At 45.7% G+C, this 15604-nt stretch overlaps 1 protein-coding gene and 1 pseudogene across 1 annotated transcript in view; both read left to right on the top strand.

Annotated features, from left to right (window-relative positions):
* The window catches only part of LOC119400416 (enoyl-CoA hydratase, mitochondrial), a 40828-nt gene extending 39646 nt beyond the window's left edge, over positions 1–1182 (top strand). The window contains exon 8 of the mRNA XM_037667439.1: positions 1013–1182. Within this exon, the coding sequence (XP_037523367.1) occupies positions 1013–1078 (66 nt within the window). The 3' untranslated portion in view covers positions 1079–1182. The remainder of the gene's footprint in view (positions 1–1012) is intronic.
* LOC119400417 (uncharacterized) overlaps positions 1–15604 on the top strand; it is an 89030-nt pseudogene that overhangs the window by 24461 nt on the left and 48965 nt on the right.

Raw genomic sequence — 15604 nt, 5'->3', positions numbered from 1 at the left:
ATTTCTTGAAAACCCGGCTCTCGCCACCCTTCCTATCAACAATGCCGTGTCACGCTGATAGTGGGCACGCCATTCATGACCAGGAAGTGCTGGGACAGCGGTGATAATGCAAGGAATACGTACATGCAAGGTAAATGCTGGTTGTAGTCTTGTGGCAGAAATACTCCCCAAATACTACTCGATTTTTTCTTAGAGTGTAAAGAGCTACTTGTCTCACAGGACATGGGGACACTAGATTAGGATGGGCTCAAGGAGTGTTGGGAATTGTTTACTCGTTTACAGTCAGCAGCAAAAGTCCCGAGGTCATGGCATTTTCAAAAAAATTGAATTTCTTCTACCACAGTCATATAACCTCGAATGGGTTCGATGCATTCATCGGTTCGACAAATGCTCTAGGCCGTGTGGCTTAATTTTAATCTGCAAAGAAAGTAGTTTTTGTAGTACCTATGATCTTCAGATTTTTGCTCATGGTTATACTCATGGACACTAGCACTGTAAGACGATAACTCCTCTAACTTCACGAATTAATTGTTACAAGTATTCTTTTTTTTTTCCGACAGTTATAGACTGGAATAACCTTTCTAATGATGTCATATCACAATGTCTCTATCATTATTTGAAAGTAGTCTCGCTTAACCCTCACTGATCATTGCTTTGTACACTATGCTACATTTTTTTGCTTGTGATTCTGTTTGTGTTTTTATACTTTGTATATATAGCATTGATATTCCTGTGTTACTGTACCTTGTTTGTTTATTCAAGCCTGATACCTCGTCATTTGTATCCACCCTGCTATATCTTTTAAAGGAAGATCGCAGTATTCAGAAGCGAATAAAAAATACATAACAATGAAACCTCAATATAACAATGTAAATAAAATATAATTGTCTTATCACTATTACAGTGTAGAAGGTACACATTTATAGTTAATATAGGGTTGAAGTGTGTTTGTTAGGTTGTACTGCTTGTTCATTTTCTTTCATTTAAGTTAACGCATGTTCCATTCTTCTAGGATGACCGCAAAGAAGGCATGACCGCTTTTGTGGAGAAGCGGCCACCAAAGTACACGAACAACTAGACGTACATCGCGCAGCCGTCAAAATGGCACCCCTATGAAACCTTTCCTACGTGCATTTTCTCGAATTTAGATGACTGAATAAATGTGTATATTTTGTGCATATATTTCTCTTGTTCTGTCTCACATTATACTTGGGCTTGGCCAGTGGTTGCATTTGCCAGAAACGTTCAGATCCAACACCTTTCTTGTGAAATTGATGTGCAGCTTTTGGGATGACACAGCAGATAATTTACAACAAGGAATGCAACCCTGAAGTGTGAAAGGAGTCTAGTAACATTACGCAATTACAGGTATCTGAGCTACACTTTCTGAAGGTATAATGCTGGTGAGTGAAGAGGCTAGATCATCTGAGCAATGGCTCATGTATGGGCTCCTCAACTGCAGTATATGACTTGACAATAAATAATATCACTCTTAAAACTGCACCTGTTAATAAATCTAAAGCGGACAAAACTTTTATGATACACTAAAGAATGCTATCGAATATAAAAACACAAAAGACGGGAAGATCAAACAGGTAGGTGAGAGTGTGGAAAAAAAACCAAGAAATCAGTACATGAAACTTGTAAGCTTAACGGTAATGTTTGACACAGAATGCCCCGAAGGGGTCCTTAAGGGTCAGATAAGTGATGATGGTTCGAAACAAGAGGGTATGACACACCTGGCATTCAAATGAATGGGTCATTAACCCTTTGTAGGTTTGCCTATATTTTTAACACGATCATATGAATACCAGCTGTGGTATATTCATATAAGCTACAAAGAAATAGTATAAAAACTCATCAAAATCAAGCCAGTAGTTTACTGAAAAAAAGTGGGACATATGTTCCCACTGACTCATGCGAGTGTTTTCAAAAAGTGGGAAAACAGTCCTGTCTCATGAAGGCACCATCTCGAGATTGCATCAACGGGTATTTGGGATGTAACGGCCGAAGCTAGTGGCACATAGTATCGCTTCTCAAAGTGTGCTGAGAATAGTTATACGGACCTCATTTCCAGCAGCAGAACACCACCTGCACTTGCGCCTCTTGTGAGCCTTCATAGCGCTGTGGTCTGTTCCTGTAAAGCTTACTTCACCGCATGCACCAACCATCTTTTTGTCCATTTGCCTGTCGCAATTGTCGAGTTCAGCTGTTGTCCCCGAATACGCGCCAACTTTTCAAGAGGAATATGTTGTCAAGAAGAATATTTCCACGCACCAATATCCGCAATTACGCTGAGCGTGAGGAATGAGCGCGGCAATATCGCAGGGGATAGTTTCGATGCATTTATCGGTCAAGTTATTCCGCGAATTTACAAAAACATGTGATGACTGGAAGCTAAGACCACCTCTCTGAAACACCAGAAAAAGAAATTTTGATTGGTATGTTCTTCCTATCTGAAGAAGAAAATTCAGAAGCTATCATGAAAAATTGACCGAAATTCAGCGTCACTATAACACTACTTCCGCCCTTCGATAGCGTGGTAAAAGAATTTTCCTCGGGATTACGAAGACTTGAGTAAGATATGAGTGACTTAGCGTTGCGCTAATCGCAACGGGTGATGTGGGAGAACGTTTTTCCAGCAGACGGAAAAGCGGGACGCATGTGTCCCGCTGTCGCACTAATCAGGTCATAACATCGTGTCGGGGATTGCAAAGGTAACTGCAGCGCACTATCAAAAGCACTTTCAATTTGTAGTTACCAAGCCACAATTAGGTGACGTCGTAATCGTACAGACAAGGAAATAAACGCGAGATAAGTATTAAGCAAGGAGAGGAGAGGAGAGGGGGGGGGGAGCAACCTGCTCAGCCTAGCTCAGTTAAAGCTGAGCAAGGGACGGACGGGAGGTAGATAAAGGGCCTTTAGGGGGGTGCGTAATACTGAGGGGAGTGCTTGTGCTCATATCCGTTGTCAGAAGTGTCAATCCTTTTTTTTTTTGTTTTCAATAAATTCAGTTGTTACTCTGCGCTCGTCCGGTCTACTTCTTCCGCATGTGTTCCGTCCCCTGACCGGTTTTAACTCAGTTTCAATGTCCTGCCGACTACGTTGTCCTTCCAACCTTTTCTAATTGATTGGCATTGTACGATTCATCTCCACATCTTGTTACACGTCATTATGCTTGTAAGCATAAGCATTACACGTTATGTCATACTTGTAAGTGCTTGCTTGTCAGATAATTTTTTAAAAATATTTTCGTTGTTTGTAAGAACTATTGTACCGCCCAAGTGCCACGCTTTCGCAAGAAGGCAGAAGTATGGAAAATAAAAATATGTATTAAAATATACGACGACGACGCGGACTCTCGCGTGATCGCAAAGCACGCTCGTGACTCGTTCGGTGGCGGCTTCGGTAAAAGTCAACGAGAGGTTTCTTTTTTTCAAGTTCAATGTTATATTGCTATGGTAAAAATGAAAATTTTTAAGTGCGTTCAAAACAAGGAGTTGTTTTTATGCATGTCGGTGTCGAGGTGCGCTGGAAGAGAACGGTTTAATTAGCGTAGCGCTGAACCACGTCTTACGCGCAATGCCTCTAACCTAAAGTATCTATGAGGGGGGAGGGGGGTGCTGAGGAGAAGAGAAGACGCTATTTCTGCAAGCGGCATCGATGGACCATTTCTTTTGATGTCATTGAAGTTTTCTCTCTGTCAAACGCTTTCCCTGTGTACTTGCACAAAATGTACAGGACAGAGCTGGTAAAACTGGCTTTTCTGCAGTAAAGGTCTTTGTGCGGGAAAGCCCACTTTACGCATCCTCGTGTCGCAGCAGCATCATGCACATTTTCCTACGTAGCTCGCAAAATATACTGTGTCACTTGCCCTTTTTTGTTTGATTTTTATGGTAGTGGGAGCCTGTTGAGCTGTTCCAAACTTTTCCATTTCTTGACCTCCTTTATATGCACATGTAGAAACCCAATAAACAACAACAGTGGACAAAAATGCGTGCAGTTCAATGTTTCGAGGACAATGTTCATTCGAAGTTCAGTATATAAAGACCCACAGTGTGATTTCCACAGTATTGTAACATTTGCATTTATTTGTATTTAATTGTATTTATTTGTACTTATTTGCCTTGTAGTTCAATACTAACCACTTCTGTTAAAAACGGGCCCCTGCGACAATCCTTAAAAGGGCTTTGGGGTCCTATCTGTATAATAATAACGGGACACTAAATGTATAGTAAACAATAAAAACGGATTGATTGATTGATTGATTGATTGATTGATTGATTGATTGATTGATTGATTGATTGATTGATTGATTGATTGATTGATTGATTGATTGATTGATTGATTGATTGACACTTGACGAAAGCCAGCAAAAGAACGGGACACGAGAAAAGGCAGACACACACACCGCTGGATTGATTGATAGCGGAGTTACTGTTGATTCGCGACTCACTACGAAGGACTCACACTCTGATTTCCAGGATGTATATGATCAGTATCCCACACGAACCGAGCATTGAACGAGAGTTTATTTCCACGGGCATACAGCTGTGGATTTGGCTCCTCGGACACAGGATAGGCTGCTTTGACTACGGTTTCGTCCACTGGCATAGCTGGGTGGAGGGACTGGGGGAGTTCAATGCCCCCCTCCCCTCTGAGGTATTTCAATGTTGCATGTGTACACGAACACGTACAAACCCACGCACGAATATGCATAAAGGGTGGTTGAAAACCATCCCCCCCTCCCCCCCAGAAAAAAAAAATGATATGGTGCAGCTACGCACTATATAGTAGTGCGAAGACTGAGGAAACAGCAGCGCTGGGGGCCTTCAACTCCCCTTTCTCTCCTCCTGACCCTCACTTTCCATCCCTTGCTGAACTATATACAAGACTATGTCATGCTTTACCCTCTCCCCTCCTCTTTTCCTTCCTCTTCACTTTCCCATTCCTCCTTCTCCCTTCCCTTTCTCACCCGTTTGCTATGCTGTGCTAGGAGCTGCTTGGCACACATCCGCCTTCTGTGGTGCATACACGCCCAGTTTTGTGCGGACGATCCCGGAGTTTTGCCAAGCTTAAACAGCTCCCGAATGCACTAGTAAAGGTACTTCGGCTAGTCGGTGGGAGTTCATTATGCAAGACCAACAGCGCTAAAAAAGACGAGGAACAAGAAAGACAGGACACCGACGCATCCTTGCAATCAATCAATCAATCAATCAATCAATCAATCAATCAATCAATCAATCAATCAATCAATCAATCAATCAATCAATCAATCAATCAATCAATCAATCAATCAGTCTTATTGTGTATTAAATACATAGGTCAGCAAACTCACTCATGAGTCGACTCACCCAGATTCAGGTTGAGCCGAAGTCTGAGTTTGAATGAGTGCAGGACGGTAATATTTGTGTGAGCTTGAGTCTGAGTGAGCTCGGTTGAGACAAACTCTAGTGAGTCTGAGTCCGAGTGAGTCCGGTTGAGGAAAAGTTTGGTGAGTCTGAGTTCGAGTGAGAACTAAGCACAAAATATATATCTTTAGTGAGTCTGAGTGAGCTCCAAATATTTTTGCCGACCTGTGATTATACATGTAATGACCGGTCATTACTATGTACATAGATAAGACCTAGAGCCTGTGTCGTGTCTCTCTTGGTCCTCGTCTTTTTTAGCGCTATTGTTCTCGCATAATTAAACAACTGCGCTGTTAAAAATTTCTGGCAACGCCCCTGGCCTTTGGTTTCGTCGGTCTCCACGTTCGCCCAGCACGTGGACGAGGCAGCGCACGATCTAGATTTTTTTCTCGTCGCTTCGAAAGGTGGCGCCAGTCGTCGCTCGCTCGCCTCTCGGCTTTCACTCGTGGATCGGCTCTCCTTTTAACTTCTTGTTGGGCCAAAATCCGGGGCAACAGCTGCCAGGGACGATGCGCTCTCTCGCAAAATGAGGAGGAGTCCGCCGGTTGCGCGCCGAGTGAGGGGCGAGTCCGATTGAGAAACCGGCGCACACCTCGGAGGAAAGTAAAGTCGTGGTTTCGTCCGGGACGGTGTGCTTCTTTTGTGGATGGTTGAGCCTATACGGACTACTGGGGTGCTGGCAACGAGCGGCAAACTCAAGGGATGAAGAGGCATCAGGATTACGACTTCTGAGGTACGATACAATATGCACGTTTTTGTTGCAATTGCTAGGGTTAAAAAAAAAGAAAAAGAAAATTTAGAAGCGTTGAATGTTGGGCCAGTTGGTACATCATTGTAAAATCACTGAGCGAAGAAACAGTAGGAGAAAAAAAAAACGTTGCGGACGGGACAGACGCCCTGTCCTGTTCACAACGTTTTTATTTTTTTTTCGTACCTTCTTTCGCTCGACGACTTTACAAATTAAAAGAAAAAGGAAACTCCCGTAAGGTAAGTGCGCCAGGTGCGTAGGAAAGTGCATAGCTGTGGTGTGCCCGTCTGGGACTCACTGGAGGTAAACGTATTTGGTAATGAATGAACTTCAATGGATGCAGTGGAATATTTAGATGGAGACGACGACAACAAGCGTGCGAAACGTTACTAACATTCCGGCAGGGGGTCCTGCCTTCGTCAGAGTGTTGCGAGCTAAGTAACGTTGTGTTTCGGACTTTATAGTAGTCAAACATTAGTAGACTCAACTAGAGTTGCAATGAGCGCTTGTTGGCATGGTGCGTGAGTAACATAGCGTTGTTGTCCCCGTTCATGCGATCTATAATGTTGTCCTTAGTGCAGTTGGACATACAAAACTATGCTAGTCTAGGTGTCCCATAGTTTGCAAGCTATCTAAATCTATCGTGCATTAGCTACACCGGCTACTCGTTCGCCGAATAAGTAGCCTGTACTGAATATATATTACGTGTTTATTACTTATTGAGAAAGGCAGATCACGTGCGAAGCGATCGCACCACGTGCGGGGGGGGGGGGGGGTTGTTGAATGGAGCTTCCCTTGAGACAGTAGGAATTGTAGCGTTGACAGACAATTTTCGTGATCTTCGGCAGAAAGTAGCACCAGAGCCTGTGTTCAACCCAGGCTGGACAGCGAGGAAGAAAATGAGTCTTTGAAGGAGAGTAGTAGCTTTTATTTAATCCTTTTGTTAAACTTCAGCAGGACGACAACCCACCTACGGCTAAACCATCAAAGCATATTGATATCGCCTTCTCCATATATTGGCCTGTATACCTATAGAAAATCATTTAGAAAACACGAACTCGGAATGAAAATATGCCTTTTTGAACGACGCCTTAATTAGGTGCTGTGTATCAAAAACTAGAAAATAAGTGCGAATTTCTGTTTTTTTTAAATAACTGTACAGCATCGAAGAACAATGGCAAAAAAAAAAGGACAGGACGTTTAAAATATTTCTTACAAACTGGCCGAAGCTTCCGTTCTTTCACTGTTAATGCTCATTTGTATTGAATAATGACGCTAAACTATATATTTCAATATAGCGAGTTCTTTTGTTAGTTGGATCAGTATCTTGCGAAAAGGAGTGCAGAAGCGGTTCAGAAGAAAGTACACAGGATCATCCTTTCAGTCCTGTATACTTTCTTTTGAACCGCTTCTTCGCTCCCCTCCACAAGATAAGCTACATATCTACGGGTTGAGCTGTTGCAGGGTGTGATTTCACAAGTGTTTCAATGATAAATTCCTTTTTGTCATTGGGCGGCCAGCTCCTTTCACTAATTATACGCTCGCTGTTTCCATTGGTTAGCACGTTTCCTTACTAAGCGCTGTGGAGCACGGGTTATAGTTTGCGAGAGTCGGCACTGAATTTGTGGTATGTGGCCTTAAGGAATCGCGCCAAAAAACTTACTGCTGGTTTGAGCAAACCCCTTTCAAACTACCGTGAGAGAGAGAGAGAAAGAAAGAAATAGAGAGAAAGAGCAGATAGAGAAACATACCGGCTTAGGGCACGTGACCAAACAGCGATCACTCTTAGTCGGCTCGCAAACAGGAAAAAAAAAGAAGAAAGAAAAACGTGGCCACGAGGGCTCTCAGTTGGCGACGCCATCCATTTGCAGCTGGGAGGACGGACTGTGCAGTTGATGCGCGACCTTGGAAGGCATGCGAGCGCGTTCCAGCGCTGTTAGTGGCGCAGTCCGTTTAAAAGTAGTTACTCCGCCTCATGCATGGACTCCGTGCACTGACGCGGAGGCCGCGCGTCTCGTGTCAGCAAACGAGAACCGGCCATGCGGTTCAGAAAAGGGGAAACGTGGACAATTGCTGGGCAATAAAACAACGGCGAAAACGCGATATATATATATATAAGAGAATTAGTAGCCCTTGCCCTGTCGGGAATATGGGGGGAAAGCGAAGCGTGGCGTTTGCGTGGCTTTCTTTCTTACGGTCACCCATTATTAACCAGGTAATAACCAGGCAACAATGAAATGTGACAACGTGAAATAACACGTGACCTCGATAAAAGATCAGATTGCCATCCAGAAATGGCTGACTGCCGACAAGCCCATGATCGAGAGATGATGATGATGATCAAAACTTTATTTCACCCAAAAGAGGGGACCTCACCCAAAAGAGGGGACCATGATCGAGAGAGCATCTGTTATGGTAAAATAGCGCATACAAATAAGCATGTGACCGGCGCAGCTTCGAGGGCCGCATTTCTATACACTCACTGGCGCCAGGTCTTCCGCGTACAGAGTCACCGCCGCTACCGAGATCTGTAACTCAAAACAAGCTTCGCTTGAATATGTAGCTTAAAGGGACAATAAAGGGAAACAGTAAATTAGTTTAGACTGATAAATTGCACTCTGAAAAATCTAGTGTCGTTCATTTCGCCACCTTAGGTTTGATAATAGTTTATTATTGGATGAGAAGATCAATGTCAGAAGTGTAATTTTGGAATTTTCCTCCCGAAATCTCCGACGGTGACGTCACGGATTTCAAAGTGTGTGTGTGTGTGTGTGTGTGTGTGTGTGTGTGTGTGTGTGTGTGTGTGTGTGTGTGTGTGTGTGTGTGTGTGTGTGTGTGTGTGTGTGTTTTCGCATTTTGGCCACATTGGCTGAACGAAATTTTCTGAAACTTGGTACAGTATAACCTCGCTGACACGCGTGTTTCACGGGACCGTAAGAATAAAACATAGGAGCCGAGAAACTGGAAAAAGTGAGAAAGTAGAGTAATGATGCGAAGCACACAATTTTATTTAAACCTTTCTCTTGAAGGAATCGTGCAGCGTCACTTGGCACATTTTCTCACGCCCGATCAGTACAAGGCGTCTCTTAAGCACCTGAAGTGGCAAGTGGCTTTCGGAGTCTTCACTGCACGCACATCTCCGCAACAAGTCCAGCGCTGTCACGGCCGATGAAGCCGTTGGCTCCGCAAACAGGATGACTCCGGGAAACAAAAACTAATCTCGAAGTCCCTACTTTTGTTGAGTATATCGCAACCAATTTTCAGCACCCAAACACGTCGTAGACGCCATGTTTAGATGAAAAAAGTCACAGTTTCGCCGCAAGGGCGGAGCAATGAATGCGATAGCAAGAAATTAGTGCTATACGAAGTGAGGCTCGCCAATGGATACTCTCAGTTTGAACAGCGCTCCTGTTGCAAAGGCGGCCGAAGCAGCGAAGGAAACTAGCGTGCTTCAAGTGTAGAGCTGTGACACTTGATAGTTCGCACTCATCATCTGTTTGTTCGTTTAGCGGCGTCCCTGAGCTCGAGTGACATTCGTACGCGCCGTAACATGAGCGCGGACATCACGGTGAAAGCTTGAAACATACCTCTTCCCCTCACCACGAGAAAACCGCGCGAGCAGACAGCGGAAGGGCAAGGTTCTCCCTGCGCAAATATAAGAAGAAGCGAGCGAGCTCGCCGACGACTTTTAAATGCGCCCGTCGGGCTCCTAGCGCCATCTCGTTGGTAATGAAGAAACGCTTATTATCGCCTGCCGTCTCCGAGTCCGTCCAGCGGTAAAGAGTGTGTATATAACGCTCGCCGTTAGCTACGTGGAGGATCTGCGTTTTGTGGCGTAGTGGATAGCGCCACTCGCTGCGGAGCAAGAGGTCCCTGGTTCGATTCCGCGCTTCGGAAGCATTTTTCTGAATTATTTTTCTTTGGGGCTTTTATATATATATACATACTTATACATATACGGTGCATGACGGCGGCGACGGCGACGGCAAAATCCAACCGAGACTGTCCATATAATTGCTATCGCAATAAAATATAAATATTGGAGGTCGTATTTCTGGTGGCGGGCCTTAAAAATTCATCACAGATATCGCCCTCACCGCTTCTGGTGGCCAATTTGATCGCCAAGCCACCGAGCAGACCAAGCCAAGCCACGTAAAAGGTCAACATGGCGGCCTGGACCGTCTCGGAGGGCCGGTTCGCAACGTACAATGCGGGAATGGTCCCACAGTTGCGACGTAACAGCGGGACTCCTAGTTCATATGTGATCCTATGGGAGTTATGCCGGGGCCGACCGAAAACGACTTAACAGCTAGGAAAACGCAGCACCCGAGAACGTATCAGATGACAATGATTACCGATTGTGAACTATGTAGGCCCTAGAAGATGCCGTCAAAATCTATGACCTCATGGCGATTGCTGCGGGAACTTGAACACGTACCCGCTCTTTTTGACACGTACCCGCTTTCGGTGTCGCATACCCGCCGTTCTTTCTGTCTACGACACCGACCTGACTCCGAGCTTAAGCAGTTCCGATATTAAAATCGTTTTTCTCTTTGGTGTCCCTTTAATTACTGGATGCCTTCAAGATTTGAAGTACACAAATTGCATTCAAGTAGCTTACTCGCACTCTCTCATATTTGACTGCGCGAGCCATGCCTTTTTGTTTCGTTCTTGAGCCGCGGTCGACACGTGCATATAAAGGGCATCGGCGTTCGTCGGCACGCGTGCCTCTCGGTTGCCATGGACCCCGACTTGGCGAGCCGGGATCCTCTCGCAACAAAGATAAGCGCCCCTGGGTCGCCAAAAACGCAACACACACGCGGCGCTTAATTTACCGGTGCCGATGGTGGCGCAATCGAAGTCTGCTCATTGGGCCGTGACATGCACCACGCGCTTGTCTCAACGCCGACGGCACGTTTTTGTCTACGGCTGCCAAGAACGAAACAGCTTAGAAGGGTCGCGGTTTGGACTAGTTGGTGCTCCACTGAGTTCGACAGTTCTAGCGCGAAGAGTGAGCGATGACAAGGACGCCGGCAGAGATGAGCGCGTGTCTCTGCCCTCGTTCTTTCCTGTCTCGTTCTTCGTGTCTCTGTCCTTGTTCACACAAGGTGGCACAAGAGCCCACGTGATCTTCTCACGTGGGTTTTGTGAGGCGTTTGGAGAGGGAAAGAGCGGTGCGCGCAGACACACGCGACCTACGCCATCAGTGACGGCATGTTATGATATCATGCAACGTCATCATGACGTCACAGATTGCAGAAATTTGTGACGTCATCATGACGTGTCATGACATAATATCGTCGCTTGGTCAAATGCGGGCCGATCCCAGAAGTAGTGCAACGCCATGTGAATGGCTTCAGGGTAAAGGGGCAGAGGGGACACTGCAACTGACTGAGAACATAGAGGCATTTTAATTCGTGTATCTCACACTACTGCGGCTTGTTGTGTGTTGCAAGAAGCGTAACTCCTCTGATAATGCTGCTCGGTCATCTCTGCAAGGCGAAGAGGAAGAGGCTATACCCCTTTCAAAATCTTATGCTCCTGCCAAGCTTTGAATGATCAAAAAAAAACATTACGCACACCACAAGAAATACAGCAAGTAGCTAAAACTATTGGCAACATCACCTAAGCGTGTTGCTACGTTTTCAAATGCCAACTGGATTCCGCCGAACAGAGGCCACTCTGCTATGCCGGTTATGGCTAAGAGTTGCTTTCATAAATATAGGGAGAAACAACTTTAATTGAAAATGCATGTCTCAGAGGAAAGTTATTTTTTTTCCTTATAGTAGGGACGACAACGCCCTTTAAGACATCTGTGGTATCGAGGAGACTTTGCAGCATATCATCTGCGAATGTCCTCGCTACGGTGTGCAGAGACGATCACTCGAAATCACTCTCGCCTTGACCACAGACCGATGTCGCTAGCAACTATCCTCGAATGTCATCCTGAAAAGTAAGCGAGAATTAAAGCAACGAGGACATTGCTAAATTCTTTTAAGGACAACAGACTTGCACGAGCGGCTGTAGACTGATAGCGATAGGGAAAACAACCACCCGTTTACAGCATGAAGCGACAAGGAAATCTAAAGGATTTCTCCGAAAGCAAGCTTCTTTGTTGCCGAGAAATTCGTCCTGGTGCGGGGACCGAACCCGGGACCGACGTCTTTCCGGGGCGGTCGCTCTACTACTTGAGCTAACCAGGAAGCTAGCAATTGGCAGCGCGAGGGTGAATTCATCGAGTACTCGATGCACATGGGCACCTATTGTTGCGGTGTGGCAGCTATCACCACGGTGAAGGGAGGGAAGAAGAGGAAGACGACGTGTTCTGGTGACAACAACCACCATATTGACTGTCCGACTATTTTCCTCTGTAAGTATCTATAAATATGATTGCAACATCTTGGTGGAGGTGCTGGGTACCATAGGCAAGCGCACAGGGGGGGGGGGGCAGGGGGCAGGGGGCGGCCGCCCCCCCTAATCACCTAAGAGGGGGGCGCGAAATCTGACCCTTACATTGACCCCCCTTGTCACCTAAGAGGAGGAGGGGGGCGCAAAAGTTGCCTCGAACGTTGGCTTAGTAGGGGGGGGGGGCGCTGCGATGAACCTTCGCCCCCCCTGATGGGGAACCCTGCGCACGCCTATGCTGGTACGACGCAAGACGGCACTACACAGCGGACGTGTCCTGGACATCCCCGCAATGTCAACAGAAGAAAATTCTGCTGGTTCTTTGACCGGTACTCCGGTCCAGACGGTACAGCCGGTCATACTGACTCTGCCGCGCGATCCTGGTAACTTCTGCGGCACAGACAATGTTTACGTCGATGACCAGATTGCGAAATACGAGCGTTTTACAGCGGTCTATCGTAGGGACCCGACAATGATGCTCGCCAACGTTGCCTTCTATCTCTGCGGAACACCGGGCGTGTGGTTCAAGGCTCATGAAGCAGCTATAACGAGTTGAGATGCCTGTAAGCAGAAGCTGCGTGGCCTTTTTGGGTGACCAGTCGGGCGCCAGCGCGCCGCTTGTAAGTATATCTCCTCTCGGACTCAAACTTTGACCGAATCGTATGTGTCACACATACTGGACGTTCTCGCCCTTTGTGGTCGTGTCGATACCAACATGACCGAGGAAGACAAAGTAAGCCATGTGCTAAGGCATTGCAGATGATGCTTTCAATCTGCTGGTGTCGAAGGACTGCTCTACCGTGCACGACATCATCAAAGAGTGCCGGCGATTCGAAGAACGGAAGAGTTGCCGCATCGCACAGCATTTCATGCGGCTTCCGAATACTGCCGCTACGTCATCCTGCGAGGGCATTCAGCCGACATGCAGTCAACTGCATGTCGGCTCGCATAGGCGTGCGCAGGGTTCCCCATCAGGGGGGAGGGGGCGAAGGTTCATCGCAGCGCCCCCCCACCCTACTAGGTCAATGCATGGGGCAGATTTTGCGCCCCCCCCCCTTTGATGACTAGAAGGGTCAATGTACGGGGCAGATTTCGCGCCCCCTCTTAGGTGATTAGGGGGGGGGGCTGCCCCCCCCCCCCCCCGTGCGCACGCCTATGTCGGCTCGTGTGTCGCGAAATCGTGGCAGCGTCTCCACCATCCTTTCTGACGCGGCCGTCCGATGACCCTCGACCGACGATCTCGTTGGTTCAGAGGGTTGTGAGGGAAGAGCTCCGCATGGTATTACACAATATTATTGAAAATCAGTTCTGCGCAATCCCACAAGGTATAGTGGAAGGGTTAAGAAAGGGCAACCACCCGTTTGTGGCACGAAGCGACAAGGAAACGCTTTCGCTACCTTGCGGGATTCCGCAGAACTGACTTGCAATAGTGATGCCGTATACTGCATAAGACTACCGGACTGTGACGTGTGTGTGTGTGTGTGCTCTCCCTCTTTTTCTCTCCTTCTTTACCCTTCTATCGTTCAATCTCCTTCATTCCTTCTGCAGTGCAGGGTAGCATACCGGTTACTCTCTCGCGTCTTCCTTCCTACCCCTCTGTTGGAAAGCAGGAACGTGGAGGGGAGAGAGGATGTATAGCGTATAGTTGCTTTGCGAGTACAGATGCTGAGAAGCAGGCTACCGGCTTCGGAAGAAATAGAAACTCTCGGAACGCGGGGAACCGGGAAGTGTTTCTGCGCACCACGTCAGCTGGCTTACGGCCCATGTGATGTATGGTGAAATTTTTGGCAATAGGCGCTCATTCCTCCCCAAATACGAAAAAGTGAGATGAAGGCGCGTGGCAGATGACGCTTATTTTTTAATGCGCTACTTTCTTCGTGCACGTGGCTTCGTGACAGACAGACAGACAGACAGACAGAAGACAGACAGACAGACAGACAGACGACAGACAGACGAGACAGACAGACAGACAGACAGACAGACAGATAGACAGATAGATAGATAGATAGATAGATAGATAGATAGATAGATAGATAGATAGATAGATAGATAGATAGACAGATAGATAGATAGATAGATAGATAGATAGACAGACAGACAGACAGACAGACAGACAGACAGACAGACAGACAGACAGACGACAGACAGACAGACAGACAGACAGACAGATAGATAGATAGATAGATAGATAGATAGATAGATAGATAGATAGATAGATAGATAGATAGATAGATAGATAGATAGATAGATAGATAGAGATAGATAGATAGATAGATAGATAGACAGACAGACAGACAGACAGACAGACAGACAGACAGACAGACAGATAGATAGATAGATAGATAGATAGATAGTAGATAGATAGATAGATAGATAGATAGATAGATAGATAGATTAGATAGAAGTAGATTAGATAGATAGATTAGATCGAATAATCACCATTTCCATAGTCGTGCATGTGTTCGTAGGTGTGCGTGTATACTGCACATGCAACATTAAGGTGGGGTGAGACTTTAAAAATAAGTTTCAAAATTTGGCTGTACAGCAGTGGTAATAAAAGCTATGGCTACAAAACTTGCGAGGAATGTTAAAGATAGACGCAGCTTGCATCGGAACTCGACTATTTTTAATTTTTGTTTAGTATTTTTCTCTTTTTTTTCTTTGTATGTATCTTGTCTTAAGGTGTACTATTGGCAGAGTATTTGCAATTTCTTCAGGTAGAAACCAACGTATTACAGAAGTGGAACTAAAATGATGCGCGTACACAAAAAACTAGATTTGTGACGTTTTTTTATGTTTGTCTGTGCATGAAAATTGCCACTTATAAATGTTTTATATACTAAAAAATACAAATGCACCTAGGCTATTGATCCTAATTCCAGTCATGTAAATGCCACTAATTAATACATGCTAGAATTTTTGTTTGATTATGATTTCTAGTTCTCGAGAAAAAGGTACATGACCTTCCAAAAATGTTGGTTTGAGAAAAATGCCAATAAAGTCTAAAATGCAAGTAAGAAAAAAAAGAATTACGACTTGC

The sequence above is a fragment of the Rhipicephalus sanguineus genome, chromosome 7 (genome assembly GCF_013339695.2).
Source record: "Rhipicephalus sanguineus isolate Rsan-2018 chromosome 7, BIME_Rsan_1.4, whole genome shotgun sequence".
In the NCBI taxonomy this organism is placed as follows: domain Eukaryota; kingdom Metazoa; phylum Arthropoda; class Arachnida; order Ixodida; family Ixodidae; genus Rhipicephalus; species Rhipicephalus sanguineus.
The sequence above is the reverse complement of the archived record's forward strand: the minus strand, read 5'-3'. Positions and strand labels throughout refer to the sequence as shown.